The sequence below is a fragment of the Haemaphysalis longicornis genome, unplaced genomic scaffold (assembly GCF_048455015.1).
Source record: "Haemaphysalis longicornis isolate Haplotype H1 unplaced genomic scaffold, Haemaphysalis longicornis Haplotype H1 scaffold_9, whole genome shotgun sequence".
NCBI classification, from domain to species: Eukaryota; Metazoa; Arthropoda; class Arachnida; order Ixodida; family Ixodidae; genus Haemaphysalis; species Haemaphysalis longicornis.
Window position 1 is genome coordinate 147,244,904 of NW_027526460.1, and position 15,764 is coordinate 147,260,667.

Below are 15,764 nucleotides of genomic sequence, written 5' to 3' on the forward strand. Positions count from 1 at the left end.
TATTTATTGTTTAAGCACAGTTTTCGGCCGCGGCAAGAGGCGTCAAAACGAATAAAAACAGCACAAATACAGTTAGAAACCAAGAATTAGAAAGAACAACAATTACAGATCCCGCAGAAGCTTCTTAAAAGCGCGAAAGGAACACAGTACACAACAACAGTAGCAATTTATTCGAAACACTTACGGAATGAGCAAACATACAAGCCTTAAATGCGCTGACACGGCAAAATATTGTTGTGGGACTAAGGTGGGCAATGCCTCGCAGCGCCTTGACCGAAGAACCATTACGACGATGACGACGTTCCTGACACGCATCTTGCGCGAGGTCGGTGTCATGGCCGCTATGTACATTATGTAAATAGACCGCTTTACCCCATCCCATCGTTCTTCTCATCTGTTTCCTGCCGCCAAGTAACATTTTGGTGGAGTGCGCGGGATCATGCCCATCCTGGCCTCCGCATCGCATCGTCTCAGCCTATGGCGAAATCGTCGAGGGAACGTCGGCCATGTCGGGCAGCCCCAGCCCACTGCCACCTGCCTTCGACCACGTCCCCCGCCCCGTGTCCCCAGCCCGTGTGCAGCCACTGAAGACCAGCCGATACAAGACGAGAACAGACCAAAGAAGACGCCGTGTCCCCAGCCCTTTCGTCCGACGTGGTTGGAATTCCGCAGACGGTTCGCTTCTGCCTCGAAGACATCGCTTCTGTGGGGCCAGATATCAACAGGGATGTCATGTTCATCGGTGGCGGCAGGCAAATATTCACTGTATGTTTCCATCGCATCGCTCACCGCATCGCAATCTTCAAGTTGCCTCGGCATCGACCGGGACTATCGCCCTCGAGCCGGGGGGGAGGGCGGAGGTGATGTTGCGGGACTAAGGTGGGCAATGCCTCGCAGCGCCTTGACCGAAGAACCATTACGACGACGACGACGTTCCTGGCACGCATCTTGCGCGAGGTCGGTGTCATGGCCGCTATGTACATTAAGTAAATAGATCGCTTTACCCAATCCCATCGTTCATCTCATCTGTGTCCTGCCGCCACGTAACAATATTTTGCGAAAATTCCAGCTGTTGTCCCAACGTCCATATACGAGAGGTGGCATAAAAAAAAGCTATGTTTATTTCCTCTGTCATAGGAATTAGTGAAAGACGAAAGTAAAATGAGCAGCGAAATCTCCAGCTGAGCATGATTTGCGGGTCGGCGGTTGTCTTGTGGGTGTGCTTGGCGAGCGACGTCCTGGTGGCGGGTCGCTTCTGCAAAAGTATACTGGCGGGCGTGATTTTCGGAATGGATATGACGCCCGTGAAATCGTGCGTTATCGCTGTATAAAACATTTTCAGGTTAAAATATAAAACCTAAAAACTAAAACTGATAAGTATAACGTACTCTTTAGTACTGGAGGTCGCTTTCCCGCAAGAAGACCCTGTGTGCAGGGGTGCACCTTTTACAGGCCGCTTGCTTCGTTGTGCTGGCGTCACTTTCGTGACGGATATGACGTCAGCGAAATCTTCAAGTATCGGGGAACAAAACACTTTCGTGTTGAAAACAGAAATTATTTCAGTTTTTAACAGACAGAATACGGCAAATTAGGTTGGATACGCATCCTACGCTTACTTAGAGCAGTTGTAAACTAGTGTAATGCTGGTGCTGTAATAGCAAACACCCGCGAGAAAGCAGGCGATACGGTTTTGGAGACCATTTTGAAATAATGGGGAAGTCGTGGATCCCCATTAAAGAATGGGGATCCACGACTTAAAGAATGGGGGGGGGGTAGCCCTAAAATTGCCTCGAAGGGCGTAAGCGCCCGGTACGGAGGAAAAAAACACAACTACATGCGCTTGTCGAAGTCAGGTTAGACAATAAGGAAACAACCAGGTAATAAAAGGTGCAACTTTATACAAGGGCATATTGTGAAGTACAAAATTTTATGACGTTTAAGCACTACTTCGCGGAAAATAAATTTGCTGACAGTTGTCGGCATTTCCTAGTGCGGTTTTTATTTATTTATTTATTCTTCTAAATCTGTGTATGAAAGAAAAATTCCTAGAGAATTTCGACGTTAATATCTACATTTTCTCAGACCTTCAGACCTTGCTTTTCTCGAAAACCATAGGGCTGAAATTTGTGAAGTAATCAGGTGTGTAAAGGCTTATTTATTTCCAATCCTGGGGAAAATGTTTCAGAGAAGAGGCGCATTCGTTGGTTGATGCGGGAATTCGCAACAGGAAGGGTGTCGCTCAGAATGATAGCTCTGGACAAACGTGGGCGATTGCCTACTAAAAAAAGTTCAGCTAGAGGCCACTGGATAAAATATCTATGGTGAAATTCAAAAATACGCTCTGTCCCACCTAAACGACCTACTACAGACCATAGCTACTTTTACTGGTGGATGTGAGAGCGAGGCAGAATATATTTAATTGAATAGAGCGAAGCAGTGGCGCTGGATACACTGGCGAAAAGAAATGAAGAGAAAACATACTTTGAAAATACAAAGATATTACATGGTGCACACAAACTCCTCAGTTTCATACAGAATGACGTTCTTTACAACACTCTCTACAGCCCTGTGCTCTGAAGAAACAGCAAAAGAGATTTGGTTGCACGTGAGGCCGACGGGCACCCGACGGAAGACCCAAAACCGACCTGAGCTCAAGTCCCACTCTAAGTCTTACCCTCAAATACCACAGGTTCACAATTCGATGAACCTTGTACTTGCACATTAAATGGCACAGGTAGAGACTTTGGCAAGTTAGTTCGTGGTTGAAAATGTGGCAACATTGCAAAGCAAACAGAAGACAAAGGAGTGTCTGTTTTTTCTTTGTCTTGTCTATTGTTCATTTTGCCCTGTTTCCTTCTTTACTACTCTGGCCCTGCCGCTGATCCCTTCAGGAAGGCCTGTTACCCCTTGTTAGCGCCATAAACCTAGGACAGCATGCTGTAGTCTGACGAATGTGTGGATTGATTGATAGAATGCGGGAAAACGAATCAAGACTGTAGGAAGGCGCAGAGTATGCTGAGTATCCGTAGTATGCATAGTATGCCATTGTACTATGCATACTATGCATACTATGCATAGTATGCGTAGTATGCCATTGTAATCTTAGGGACTGCTACTGCTATAGGTTACTGCTTAGCTTGTAAGTATTTTACGTACGTATTGTATGTTTTTTTTTTCACTTCGCAGCGTCTCAAGAGGCCGGTACGGTGATGATACTGAGCACGCTCTGCACGATTTCTCTGGAGGAAATAAGAGAGAAAGCTCCCGACGCCATCCTCTGGCTTCAGCTGTACGTGTTCAAGAACAGGAGCATCACGGAAGACTTGATCCGGCGCGCAGAGTGCTCGAACTTCTCCGCTATCGTCTTGACCGTGGATGCGCCCACGTGGGGACAGAGGATTGTAGATGTGCGCAACAGATTCACCATACCGGAGAACCTCTCGTAAGGACTTCTGGCGCAGTGCCCGACAGGAAGCCTGGCCTTTCATTTTTGGCACGATAAGCGGAGGAATGATCACGCAGCCATTTGGGGATAAACCTGCGCAGGCTGACAGGTGGCGTGCTTACGCTACGCAGTATTATCGCCATTAGCTGTATTACCTGCTCCAGCCACCATAAATAGCAGTAGTATGAACGTATCCCTCGCATCCTGCTAACACTATCTTTTCCGAACCAGATCTTTCGTTAGCATCCAACTTTTTATCTCAGATATAAACCTAGTTCCTTCTCGTCTTCTGTGTCTCATACCATCCCACGGTATGATATTGTTACCAGTATGACTCATCTCCCAGATGGCCCATCCATACGACATATGTGACTGATCTGCCCTTTTTACAGCGTAGCTCTATACTACCCCGTCCCAGGGATTTTTTCGGTTTGCCGTCCATTGACATAACATGGTTTCCGGTAAAGCCTACTGTCTACGTAATCCCCTGCAGCTCTCAATGCAATTCTACATCTTGGCAGAGATCATAGTTCGTGGCTCGCTGAAATGACTCTATCCCTACGCTTAGTTTTATTTGCTTGCAAAATTTAGCTCACCATTGAGCAGTATACAATATGGAACATCCGTCTCCTGTTCACACAGGATCATTATTGATGATGATGCTGACCATAGGATGAGTGTCAGACGCTTCCCGTTCCTCGATGTTTGCTCGGCTTCCGGGGAACGAAATTCATTTGTTTTGGCAGCACGCCTACCCTATCATTATATTATTTTATCAGTTTTCAAAATCACTTAGTTCACCGCGGTGTTTTAAGAAAATGGGAATTCCTGCATGCCGTGAATACTTAAGGAAATACGTAAGGGCGATTACCTATTCATATCAGTATCAGGAGAGGCTTTCTCTTCATTTTTGTTCATTCTAGCCCTGGGAACAACCTTCATTTGTTGTGGCCACACAGCACACCTGGTCGTATTGTCCTTAATGATCCTTCGCCGCGATTTGCATTCACGCCGCTCTTCGCCACGTCCAACTATGAGTTGCCTGCGAGTACGGTATTGCAGGGACAATAAAATGAGTTGCTAGAAGGCTCCCCTACCACAATGTAACGGGTCTTCCCCAATTTAATAGCGGATAGAAATACGATCTGCCACCTATTCCAGTGGTGAGAGGGGAAAGCAAGGACGCCCAGCTCCGGTTCACCCTCCGGAGTTAATCTTTCATGGTCGTACATCAGGAACGTAGGCGGGGCGTTTCGACCCCCTTAATTTTTTTCAGGTAGAGCGTAAACATGGGCTTCTGTTCCCTTCGGAAAATCCCATAACCCCCTCTTCCCTCCCACCCGGAAAAAAAATTTCTGCTATGGGCCGGCCGTACGTAGATCTGATTGTGTCTAAGCCCTACACTGAAGTAATAGTATGTAACAGTTATCGCAAGAACAGGCCGTGGTGAAGAGGAATTTTATTTTGTGCAAAAAACCGAGAAATCGAGGTCATGGAGTGCAGATACGAGACAAGCTTCGTCCCTCACACGGCGGCCCCCAGCGCTTCACCACAGGCGCTTCGAAGGCTATTCGGACAGAGAGAGAGAGAGAGAGAAATAACTTTTATTTACATAGTAGATTAGGGCGCGGTGGGCGCAACCCTGAGGGTTGCCACGACTTCAGCCGCTCGAGTCACGAGCTCCTTCTGGAGCTGGGGGTCCGAGCGGCCCTACACCTCCATCCACTGGTCAGAGGAATTAATGGAAGGGAATGGGTCCTCTGCACAAGCCCACATTTGGTGCTGGACCGTGGCCCTTTCGCCGCAGCGGGGGCAGAGGGGGGATGGGTACACGGAGGGGTGGATATGATGCAGGACGGCTCTGCAGAGCAGGGACTCCGTTTGCAGTTGACGCCAGAGGCGTTCTTCCTCTAGAGTGAGGGATGAGTGGGCGGGGGAAGCTTGCGGCGGGAGAGGCGGTAATGCTCGGTGACCTCTCTGAAGGTCAGGAGACTATCCCTGGTTGATCTGGCTCCATGGAGGGTAGAGTCCACATCGTATGCCCGGGTGACAAGTGCTCGGGCTGCCGTGTGGGCCGTCTCTATCCCTCCAATGCCCGTGTGAGCCAGGAACCATTGGAGTGCGACCGTGTGGGATGGCGAATTTAGACAGAGAATTTTGTGTGCCTGGGCCGAAATGAGACCTTTGGCGTAGTTTTGGACGGCCGTTTTCGAATCGGAGAATATAATTTCTGGGGTGGGCCTTTGTATTAATGCCAGCGCGATTGCCGCCTCTTCTGCTACATGCCGGTGTCGGGTACGAAGGGTGAGGGTAGCAAGAGGAGGAGATGACGAGGAGTTAATAACGGCGATAGCGAACGCCTCTTTATGGCGATATTCTGCAGCGTCCACATAAAGGGTAGCTCTGGAAGGGGGAAATTTTCGAGCTAATGGCATGGCTCGATGCGTCCGCCTTTCGGTGTGGAATGATGGGTGCATATTTTTTGGGATGGGTTGAATGACGATAGGATTCCTGATTGATGATTTAATGCTGCACACTAACGCATGCCCTTGAGCTGAGCCGATCCCAAGTCTCTCTAGGAGTAATCTGCCCCCGGATGGACTTGGCCAGTGGACTTGGCCAGTGGACTTGGCCAGTGCGGTGGACTTGAAAGATCGACTTGGCCAGTGCGGTGGCCTTCTATAAGTTCTGCTGTCGTGCTGTATGTCCCTGTTTCCCCCTGTCTGGCAGTGGAAGCGTTCGGGGGTAACTGCAGAGCAGCTCGGAATGCTTTGCGAATTAGGCCATCTACTTTCCTTATCTCGCTGTCGGTAAGGGATAGATAGGGAAGAGCTATGTAATCCTGCTGATTAGGAACGCTTGGAAAAGTCTCAGGCGCTCTTGCTCTTTGAGGCCGTGCTCTCCAGCAACGATCCTTCGGAGCAGGCCGATTACCTGGGTGACATGCGCCGAAAGCTTTTTGAGCACGTCCGTGTTGCGCCGATTACTCTGCAGTGTGAGTCCTAGGATTGTGAGGCTAGTGACTCGAGGTACAGGCTTTCCGTCTACTGAAACGTCGATGGACGCTTCTCGGGAAGGTCCTGATCTTTTAGCGGGCAGAACTAAAAGTTCTAACTTTGTTAGGGAGCACTGCAGGCCCGCTACTCGGGCTCCTTGTACGACGGCTCTAGCGCCAGCTTGAAGGGTTTCTTCGATGGAGGCATCACTTCCCCGAGTGACCCATGGGGTAATGTCATCTGCGTACATACTGTACTGGAGGCCAGGCACTCGGTCCAGAGCGGAGGCTATGTGTGATACTGCTAAATTGAATAATAGGGGAGATAGAACCGACTCCTGTGGCGTGCCAAAAGATGGAAGCCGGAGTTCTGGTGATTCCAAGTCTCCCAGCCTTAGCGTGGCTGTTCTGTGAGATCGAAATGCGCGAACATAGTTGTATGTCCGTACGCCCGGTCCTATACGCTCCAGCCCTGCCAAGATGGCTTTGTGAGATACTTTATCGTATGCCTTTGTTAGATCCAAGGCCAGGATTGCTGCTGAGTCTCGCGACGGAGGGTCCTTTAGCAGATCGTAAATAGTCTCAGGTGGACATCGTTTGTCGCAAGCCCGGCCCTGAAGCCATATATATTGGGTGACAAGAATTCCTGTTCTTCTGCTAACCTGTTTATTCGAGTTAGAATGATGCGCTCAAATATTTTTCCTATACATTAGGTGAGTGATATTGGCCTAAGATTTTCTATCGAAAGCTGCTTGCCCGGCTTGGGGATTAGGGTTATGTTAGCATGACGGAATTCTCGAGGAAGAGTGCCCTCCATCCAATGCTTATTAAACAGCTTAGTGAGGTAGGCTATCGAGCCGTCGTCATGATTTCTCAGCATTTTATTTGTTACGCGGTCTTGCCCTGGGGCGGAAGACGTTCGCACGTGCTGTAGCGCTCCTCTGACTTCAGCCTCTGTGATTTCCTCGTCCAAGGAGGGGTTAGGCGGCCCAGAGTAGTCCGGGTGATTTTCCTGTTCGCCATGTGGTACGTATCTTCCGATGAGGTCTCGAATTGCCTGGTTCGGATCAGTCTCAAGATGTCTGGTGAGCTGGGTAATTTGGTTGGCCTGGTCCATTTTAGAGCGGCTTGGATCAAGGAGGTGCCTCAGAAGTGACCAAGTCCTCTTCATGCTCATAGAGCCCTGTAGCCGATCGCATAGCTGTTCCCATCCTGATCTGAGTAGTTTGGCAGAGTAACATTCGATTTCCTTGGTTAGAGTGGATATCCGTTTTTTTATGCGCTTGTTGTGCTTTTGAGTGCGCCATCGCCTTTTGAGGCTTTGAAGAGCTTCCCACATATGCTGCAATTTAGAGTCGACGTGTGGCGTCGGTATTTCCAGATCTAGTTCTTGTTGATGATTTCTTACGTCCCCCAGGAGCTGATCCGTCCATTGAGCTACGTCAAGCGTCGGCGAGTAGGGCAGGTCCTCAGCTCGTCGTGCCTCCCGGAAAGCGTGCCAGTCTGTGATGACAGTCTGCATGCGTTGTGGTGGTGTGGGGTGTTTGAGTGTCGTGTGTAGCTGTATTACGTGAGGAGGAGGAAGAGGAAAAAACTTTATTCAAACGCAACATTAAGCGTCGAGAATGTCCCGGGCCAGATTCACCAACGCCAACTGGTCCGAGAGCTCGTCCGAGGCTATCCAAGTCCGCCACGTTGAAGGAGGTGGGTGGGGAAAATGTGGGGATTGAATTGCAATGGGGCAGGAGAAAATGCAGTGTTCTAAATTAGCGTATGGTTCGGTACAATTGGGACATGCTGGTGAGTGTCGGATACGGTAGGGGAAGGAACGAGCAGGTGTAAGGATGGTGTTTAACTGTACGCGTCGAAGAATGCGTAGTTGCGCGGTTGTTAGAGATTTGTCTGGAACAGGAAGTGTACGAAGAGTTTCTCTGATGTTCTTGTAGTGAAGCTTTATTTCTTGTTTGTAGTGGAGAGTAGTGTCCCACGTCGGTGGATAAGGCGAGGGAATCCCAGGCGCCCGGTGCAGAAGTTCGCGGGCGAGGTTATGCACAACTTCATTGCCTTGGATTCCAGCGTGACCAGGAATCCACCTCAGTGTGACAGTGTGGGGACGTAGCTTTGTTAAGGCTTTGCGTAGATCATACTGCAGTTCTTCAGGAATCCTACCCATGTGAATGGCGCGAATAGCTTGCATTGAATCAGTGTATATGGTATATCCTGAGGGGTTAGGGGGCCGTAATGAGAGGTCCTGGATACTGGTGATTATTGGGAGAGTCTCTAGAGTCGCTGTAGGTGGGGGATTAGTGAAAGGACCAAGGGTGTGTGTCACTACTTCATTGCCACTTGCGATGGAATATGCGGCTGCTCCGACGTGCGTCCGTGATGCATCCGTGTAGACTATCGTAGAATCAATTGGATGGACATGATTGACAACGCAAGCACATCGTCTCCCTGGATTGGTATCAGCTGCAACATTTTTTGGGATGGGAGCTATCCTGAGGTTATCTGGGAGCGGTGCAGGAGGGGTGATGACAGGCAAGTCAATAGGCTTGAGAGCAACTTGGTGAAGGATCCAGTGTCCTTGTTTTGTGCTAGAAAGGCGCGCCATTTGCCGGTCTTTATGTTGTTGTATAAGATCTCCCAGGGGCAAGAACAGCCCCGTAAAGTATAGGCGCTGAGTGGACGTATTAATGGGAACGTTGAGGGCGGTCTTATACAGTGTAGGAAGTGCAACCTCAATCTGATGTCTTTGGGGACAAGTCAGAGAAAGATATGGTATTGTATAAAGAAGTTTACTTAGAGCTAAGGCATGTACTAGCTGCCTAACTTGACCCTCATGTAGCCCAGCGTAAAGCTGATGGCAAACTTTAACTGTTGTAGCCACATTAGCCTGATTAGATGATTCATGGATATGCAGTCCAAGAATTCGGCAGGATATTACGCGAGGGATGGGGTGACCTACCATTGTGAGTGTGATCAGGTGATTGTGTTGGCGCTGATGGCGAGTTTTCGAAATGAGCAGCGATTCGGACTTTTCAGGTGAGGGAAACAGGCCTACAGTGTCGAGATACCTAGTGACTGCATTGATACCTTGCTGCAAGGTGTCCTGCACTGACCCAGGAGACCCAGATGTGCACCAAAGAGTAAGGTCGTCTGCGTAGAATGTATGTTTGAGGTTCGCGATCGATGCTAAAATACGAAACAGGGGCGCCATTCCAAGGTTAAAAAGGGTGGGTGAGAGAATAGCACCCTGTGGAGTACCACGCGTGATGGGAAAAGGATCGGAGACCGAATCAGGGAGACGGAACTTAGCCGTGCGGTCGCGCAGAAATGCAGCAATGTAAACGTACATTTTCGGCCCACAGCCGGTAGAAGCAAGTATATTTAGGAGAGGATCATGGGCGAGGTTATCGAAGGCTTTGCGCACATCCAGGGTAACTATGGCCTGTATCTGGGAAGGAGGAGGAGGGTCAAAGTCATGAGCTAGGAGGAAAAACAGGTCTTGGGTAGACACACCCTTGCGGAAACCAATTTGTTGAGGAGGAAAGAAATCTGTGGACTCAATATAGGCCTCAAGTCGATTGAGAACCATCCTTTCCATGGTCTTTCCCACGCAAGAAGTTAAAGAGATTGGGCGGAGATTTTCAAGGGAAGATTTTTTGCCTGGCTTAGGTAGTAGGGTAATAAGGGATTGCTTCCAAGACGATGGGAGGGTGCCTTCTCCCAGTGGGAGTTTATAATGCCCAGAAAATGTTCCTTGTCCTTGCCGGATAGGTTTCGTATAAGTGTATACGTAATCTGATCCTCACCTGGCGCCGACTTTCGCTTTAGTTGTTCTAGCGCCCACTCGAGATCCCAAAGGGTGAAAGGCTCATCGAGTTCTGCATTGGAGGCGCCCATGTAGTTTGGATAAAGGCTAGGTAGAGAAGGAGGAATATAAAGGTCGCGGAGCTGGGTTGTTAAGGCGTCAGATCCCAGCAATGAATGGTGCTTCTCAAGAGTGGGAACAGGAGCCGGATGAGGCCCGAGGAGCTTTCTAAGTAGGTGCCAGGTTCTTTTCTGATCCAGGCTGCCATTGATGCTGTTACAAATTTCATTCCATTGATTTCTGGCCAGCGTAGCACAGTGCTCTTTGATATGCTCCGTTAATTCAGCGACGCGCTCGGCTAGCCGATTATTATTTGGTTGGGTGCGAAGGGCGCGCAAGAGTCGTTTTCTCCTCTTCCAGATACGGACAAGATAAGGGTCTGGGTCATCTGATGGGGCTGAAGTGAAACATTCCTGTGTGGCTTGTTTGTGGGCCTGTTCTAGTGCTTTAGTCCAGTTCTTGAGATTACCATTCGTCTGACAGGTGTCGCGAATATCACGAAAGATTTTCCAGTTTGTGAGCGAAATTTTACGTTTAGGTGATCGGATACCGGTAGGGATAGTGATTTGAATAATGTAATGATCACTTGGTAGTCTTTCATCTGTAACATTCCAGGTGACATCTCGCGCTCCCCGGCCTGCTGTGAGGTCTGGCATGGTCGACTATTGATGTTTGTTACCCTCGTGAGTAATGGAATCGTTGTTGTTGTAAACTGTCGTTTGAGCTCCGTTTAAAGTGTCGTTGAGTATGCGGCCAGGTCGTAAGGTGCGTGGGTAACCCCAAATAACGTGCGGGGCATTAAAGTCCCCACCTATAATGAAGTCGCAGTCGCGATACAACCTCGAACTAAAGTGAATAAGTGGCTTGAAAAGTGTGTACTCTTTAGGGGGATTATAAAAATTTAGGATTGACAACAGGCGAGAGTGTTCTGGGTACATAGTAAACGCAGTGAGATACCGCTCAAGACGGGAGGGGACATCGATGACCTCAAATCGAAATCCCGGCGAATGTAGGTGCTAACTAATGGGGCACTATCGCTGTCGTAAGCCGCATGTAGGACACGGTAGCCAGGAATACCTTTAAGAGCACGCGATTCCTGTATAAGTATGACGTGAGGTTGCGAAGGCAAAGTCAAAAGCCATTGGATTAAGAGGGTTCGATTGGTGTTAAGGTTTCTACAGTTCCACTGTACAATGTGGGTGTTATTGTTGTCTGCCATCGTTAAGCTACGTTAGCCCGTTTCTCTGGAGGGTTGGAAGAGGATGTAGCAGCTTCTTCGGTGGATGTAGGTGGACGGGGACGTTTGAGTGAATTGGTGAGGAATTCCATGCGTTCGTTATCCTGTAGGATATTACTAAGGAGAGTGTGCATGAGCTCGAATGCTTGGCGAATGGCAGAAATTTCTTCGGCGAGATACCAAAGTATCGGGTCATTCCGGTCTTTTATGTGCTGCAAATAATTGTCAGATGTGATGACTGGTGTGGGATTTGGAGATGTGTAAGAGATAGGCATGGATGGGGGAGGGGGAAGAAACGGGCTCAGCTCACCCGCTGGTAGAAGCGTAGCCGGCTTGAGAAGTGGACGTGGTGGAGCTGACTTCTCCTGAACTTCCAGATGCCAGGGATTGGGTCGAGGAGGTCTTGCAGCCTCCTGTTGGGCTGGGGGTAGTGGGGGGAAGTCATCACGGTTGGGAGTTTGTTGGAGCTGCACATGCTTCTGGTTGGTGCGGCCAGATGACAACTGCCAAGTAGTCGATGTTTCCTTTGGAACGAACTGCCGGGACTTAGATAATTTTCTGTGTTCTTCTGGTTGTGATGTTTCCAGCTTGATCCGGAGGCTTTTCCTGCGCTCGTATGCGGCTTTTATCTTGCTGCTTTTGTACGGGGCAGGAGTTGTCAAAGGTCGGGTGGTTTCCTCCGCAGTGGAAGCAATGGGCGGAGCAACGATGCGGTTCATCCTGTGCGTTGAGCTTGGTTGAGCAGGTGGGGCAGCGTTGATATGTCGGAGGGTGAGGGCAGTTCAGCATCCGATGTCCATATTCGCGGCACCTATTGCACTTCAGGGCATTGGGTCTCTCAGGTTTGCATCTATACAAGACGCGGCGGAAGAGAACGTTGTGGGGTACATGGGTGCCCTCGAAGGTTATTAACACCGACTCAGTCTCTCCCATCATGCGGGCAGACAGGATGGTCGCATGCCACGATTCAAGGCTTTCTAAAAGTTGGTCGTGGAAAGTCCTTTCTCAATCCCGTGGATGACGCGACGGCACGAAACCACGGGGGCCGTCACATAGGCTTTCACGATGTGAATGCACGCTTGAATAGATAACGTGGTGATAGCTGCTACCTTTCGGGCAGTGAATTCATTGGAGGTCTTGAGGAGGATAACATTCTAGCGGTACCGAACTTGGAGGGTCAAAGCCTGCTGCTCGTGTGGTGCCAAGTTTACAGCTGAAGCAATTGCTTGAAGGATTTCGTAGTGTCTCACCTGGGCGATTTTGAGCGTGTTTGGCGTTCTGATGACGACGGTCTTCAGTGTTGCGATTGGTGCTGCGGGAATCTTTGGCTTGGCTTTCCTCGTAATGGTAGTCCAGTCCCTTGCATCGATGTCTTCTTCGATGGAATGAGCGGGTTGATCACTGCCTAGTGTGTCATCGAGCCTTCTCCATTCTGTATGGCCCACTCTGTAGGTTAGGGTGAGGTCGGGGGTGGTGTCTCGTTGTACACTTGTTCCCACCCTGGTTGGTAGGTCCGGTGGAGTTTCTAGCGTCAGCTGCTGATACTGAATTACATCCCAGAGTTGCCTGCCCTTCTTGCTATCCCTAGGATAACCCCATGCCGTGTGTGGAGCATTAAAGTCTCCAGTGACTATGAGGGGTGAGCCCAAAGCGGGTTTTTTGGCGGCCAGGATCAGTGATCGAAAATTATGTGCGTGTTACTTGGGGCTACTGTAAACGTTTAGTATGTGAATGTCCTGTTGTGTCCTACGCTTCGGGTAGACCGTTACAAAGTCGTGAGGGATCAAACAGCTGTCAAAGTGCGTGTGGTGGGCAGATATGTTTCGTTGTACTAGTACTGCAGTGTCGTGTTGTGTTTGCAAGGACTGGCATCCTAGACATTGACCCGCTTTCCAGGTTCCTGTAGCGTAATTATGTCAGGGGGATTATCTACTTGTTCTAGCAGTAGCGGTAGTTCCGCCCGTTTCCGAGCAAAGCCCCGACAATTCCACTGCCAGAGCACGACTCCTTTTTTAGAGGCCTTCATCAGTGATGTCATACATTTGGGCATTTTAAGAATTTATCCGTGCAGCCAGATCTCTGACACTCGACAACATCTCCTGGTGCATATTTTCAAATCGAGCCTGCATTTCGGCCTGGGCGGTGAGTATGGCTTGTACCGCTTGAGTGTATTCATGCTTGTGCTCCGCTAGCGACCTTTCTAGACGGCCTAGTCGCTCCTCCGAGGGGGGCTCGGGAAAGGTAGGCATTTCCCCTTCGGGTGGGCTGGGTGCTTTCCGTTTTGGCGGGGGCTCCTCTCGCTTCGGAATTCGTAATAGATTGATCAATTTTTTGAGGGCGGCATTATCAGCTCGCAGCGCGGCCATTTCGAGGCGCATGGCTTGTAATTCGCGTGCTATGTCAGATGACAGGGAAGGGGTGGGTTGGATGGGGTTGGATGATGAGAGGGGAAATGCTGGCATGCAGGTTGGGTTTCTGACCAGGGGAGTAGAGGCGCTGGGGCCGCTCACTTGTTTCCGTGGGAGTCTTCCACCTTGTCGGAGGACGGCTTTGTAGGTGCCTTTGGGCCCCGCCCCGTGCTGGTTTCGGGGTGGGTGCTGCCCCGTTTTGTGCTCGTTCCCCTCAGGAAGCTTGTCTCCGTCCTTGGAGCTCTGGGCCTGGTGCTCTGGGTGGGCAGTCCGTGTTCCGTGATGGAGTCCAGGAAAATCTACGTCCCGGCCGTCCGGACCTTGGAGTAGGTGTCCTTGTTCAGAGACCACCTGAGCATACGAGGAGGGTGGCTTGCGGGGTTGAAAGCGTTTTGGGCAGCCGCGGAGCCCGCGGAGTGAGGGCCCTCGCACACTATGCACCGGGGGGTGGTGCACGGGTGGTCATCGGAGGGATTCGTCGTGCCGCAGCGGGAGCAGCACGGGTGGGATCTGGCGTTCGGGCATACGTCTTGTCGGTGCCCGGCTTGCCAGCACGCGGCGCATGCCTCCGTCTTGCGGCGAAAGGGTTTGCAGCGGTACGTCGTTGCTCTGCATCGTACCCAGAAGGGAACTCGGTGACCGTCGAACAGAATTTGCACCAAGTTGGAATTGTTCAAGCGTTTGGCGTCGAGAATTGGTAAGTCCTGGTTATAGTTGAAAATGCTGTCCTGCACTTGTTCGGGGGTGTCGTCTTCTGGAATATTGAAGATGATTCCCATGGTCGTATTAGCTGGCACAGACACGTGAGCGGCTATTTCGAATTGCTGACCGCGAAGCACGACACTTTTAATGCCGGCATATTTGGTGGAACGGTCTTCTGAAGGTGTGCTGATGAGGAGATAATTAGCCACATGGTGCACTCGAATTTGATCCTCACGGTTCGGTGGCACTCCCGCTTGGGCCAGGATTGCATCTGCTAATGTGGCTTGCGCTATAGATGAGAGCGCGAGTCCTCTTAGGGGGCGCAGGACAATTTTCACATCAGAAGATGGAAGAGGCGAAGCCGGCGGCGGGCGACGCGGGGAACGCTTTTTCTCTTTCCTGGGTGCTCGTGCGGCGCCCGAGGCGTTCGTGGATGCAGTAGACGCACGTGCTTGCTCGCGCAAGGCGTTTTGCCGGTGGCGAATCGTAGCCCACCCGGGCTGCTGTAGCTCCTCGGGTTCGATGTCCTCCCCTTCCACGATGCTTTCCATGCTGGGTCTTGCGCTGAGCGGCGATGCGCCGGAGCTCGCGCCGCCGCTTGCTGATGTTGAGCCGGCGGCGACGGCGACTCCCTAGGCCTGTTAGGTCTAGCGGAGCTGGTAGCGTGGGAGATTTCCGAAAGGCTGTAACTGACCGTTGGGTTGGTCCTCGGCCACGATGTTGGTGTCCTCAGTATTGGTGTGGCTTACCGGTTCTCGCGGTGCACAAATTGACAACGTGGAAATGAATTAAATGGCAAGACAGGGGTCCAAAAGCGGAGCCGACGAGAAATGGGTTCGCATCGCGTGGCCCCCTAGCGGTCTTCCTATTCGGACAGAGGTTTTTCAAGGTGAGCAGGGATGTTTCCCGCGGCTCTGATGTCGGGACCAGGGCACGTGACAAATGTGTGGAGGGTATACAAGCGCATTCCTGTGTGATGTGCCGGAAGAATTCGCGCATCTGGCGCCATTTACATGAGCCCTTACAGGTGTGTGTATAAGTCACTCCGGGTTAAGGGACTATTAAGAGAAGTACAGACTTTTAGTTAACTCCCTCCGGTGGTTGTC

At 50.5% G+C, this 15,764-nt stretch overlaps 1 protein-coding gene across 1 annotated transcript in view; it reads left to right on the forward strand.

The window, feature by feature from the left end:
• LOC144153482 (2-Hydroxyacid oxidase 1-like) overlaps positions 1–15,764 on the forward strand; it is a 51,018-nt gene that overhangs the window by 22,093 nt on the left and 13,161 nt on the right. The window contains exon 6 of the mRNA XM_077685124.1: positions 3,187–3,442. Coding sequence (XP_077541250.1) covers positions 3,187–3,442 — 256 coding nt within the window. The remainder of the gene's footprint in view (positions 1–3,186; positions 3,443–15,764) is intronic.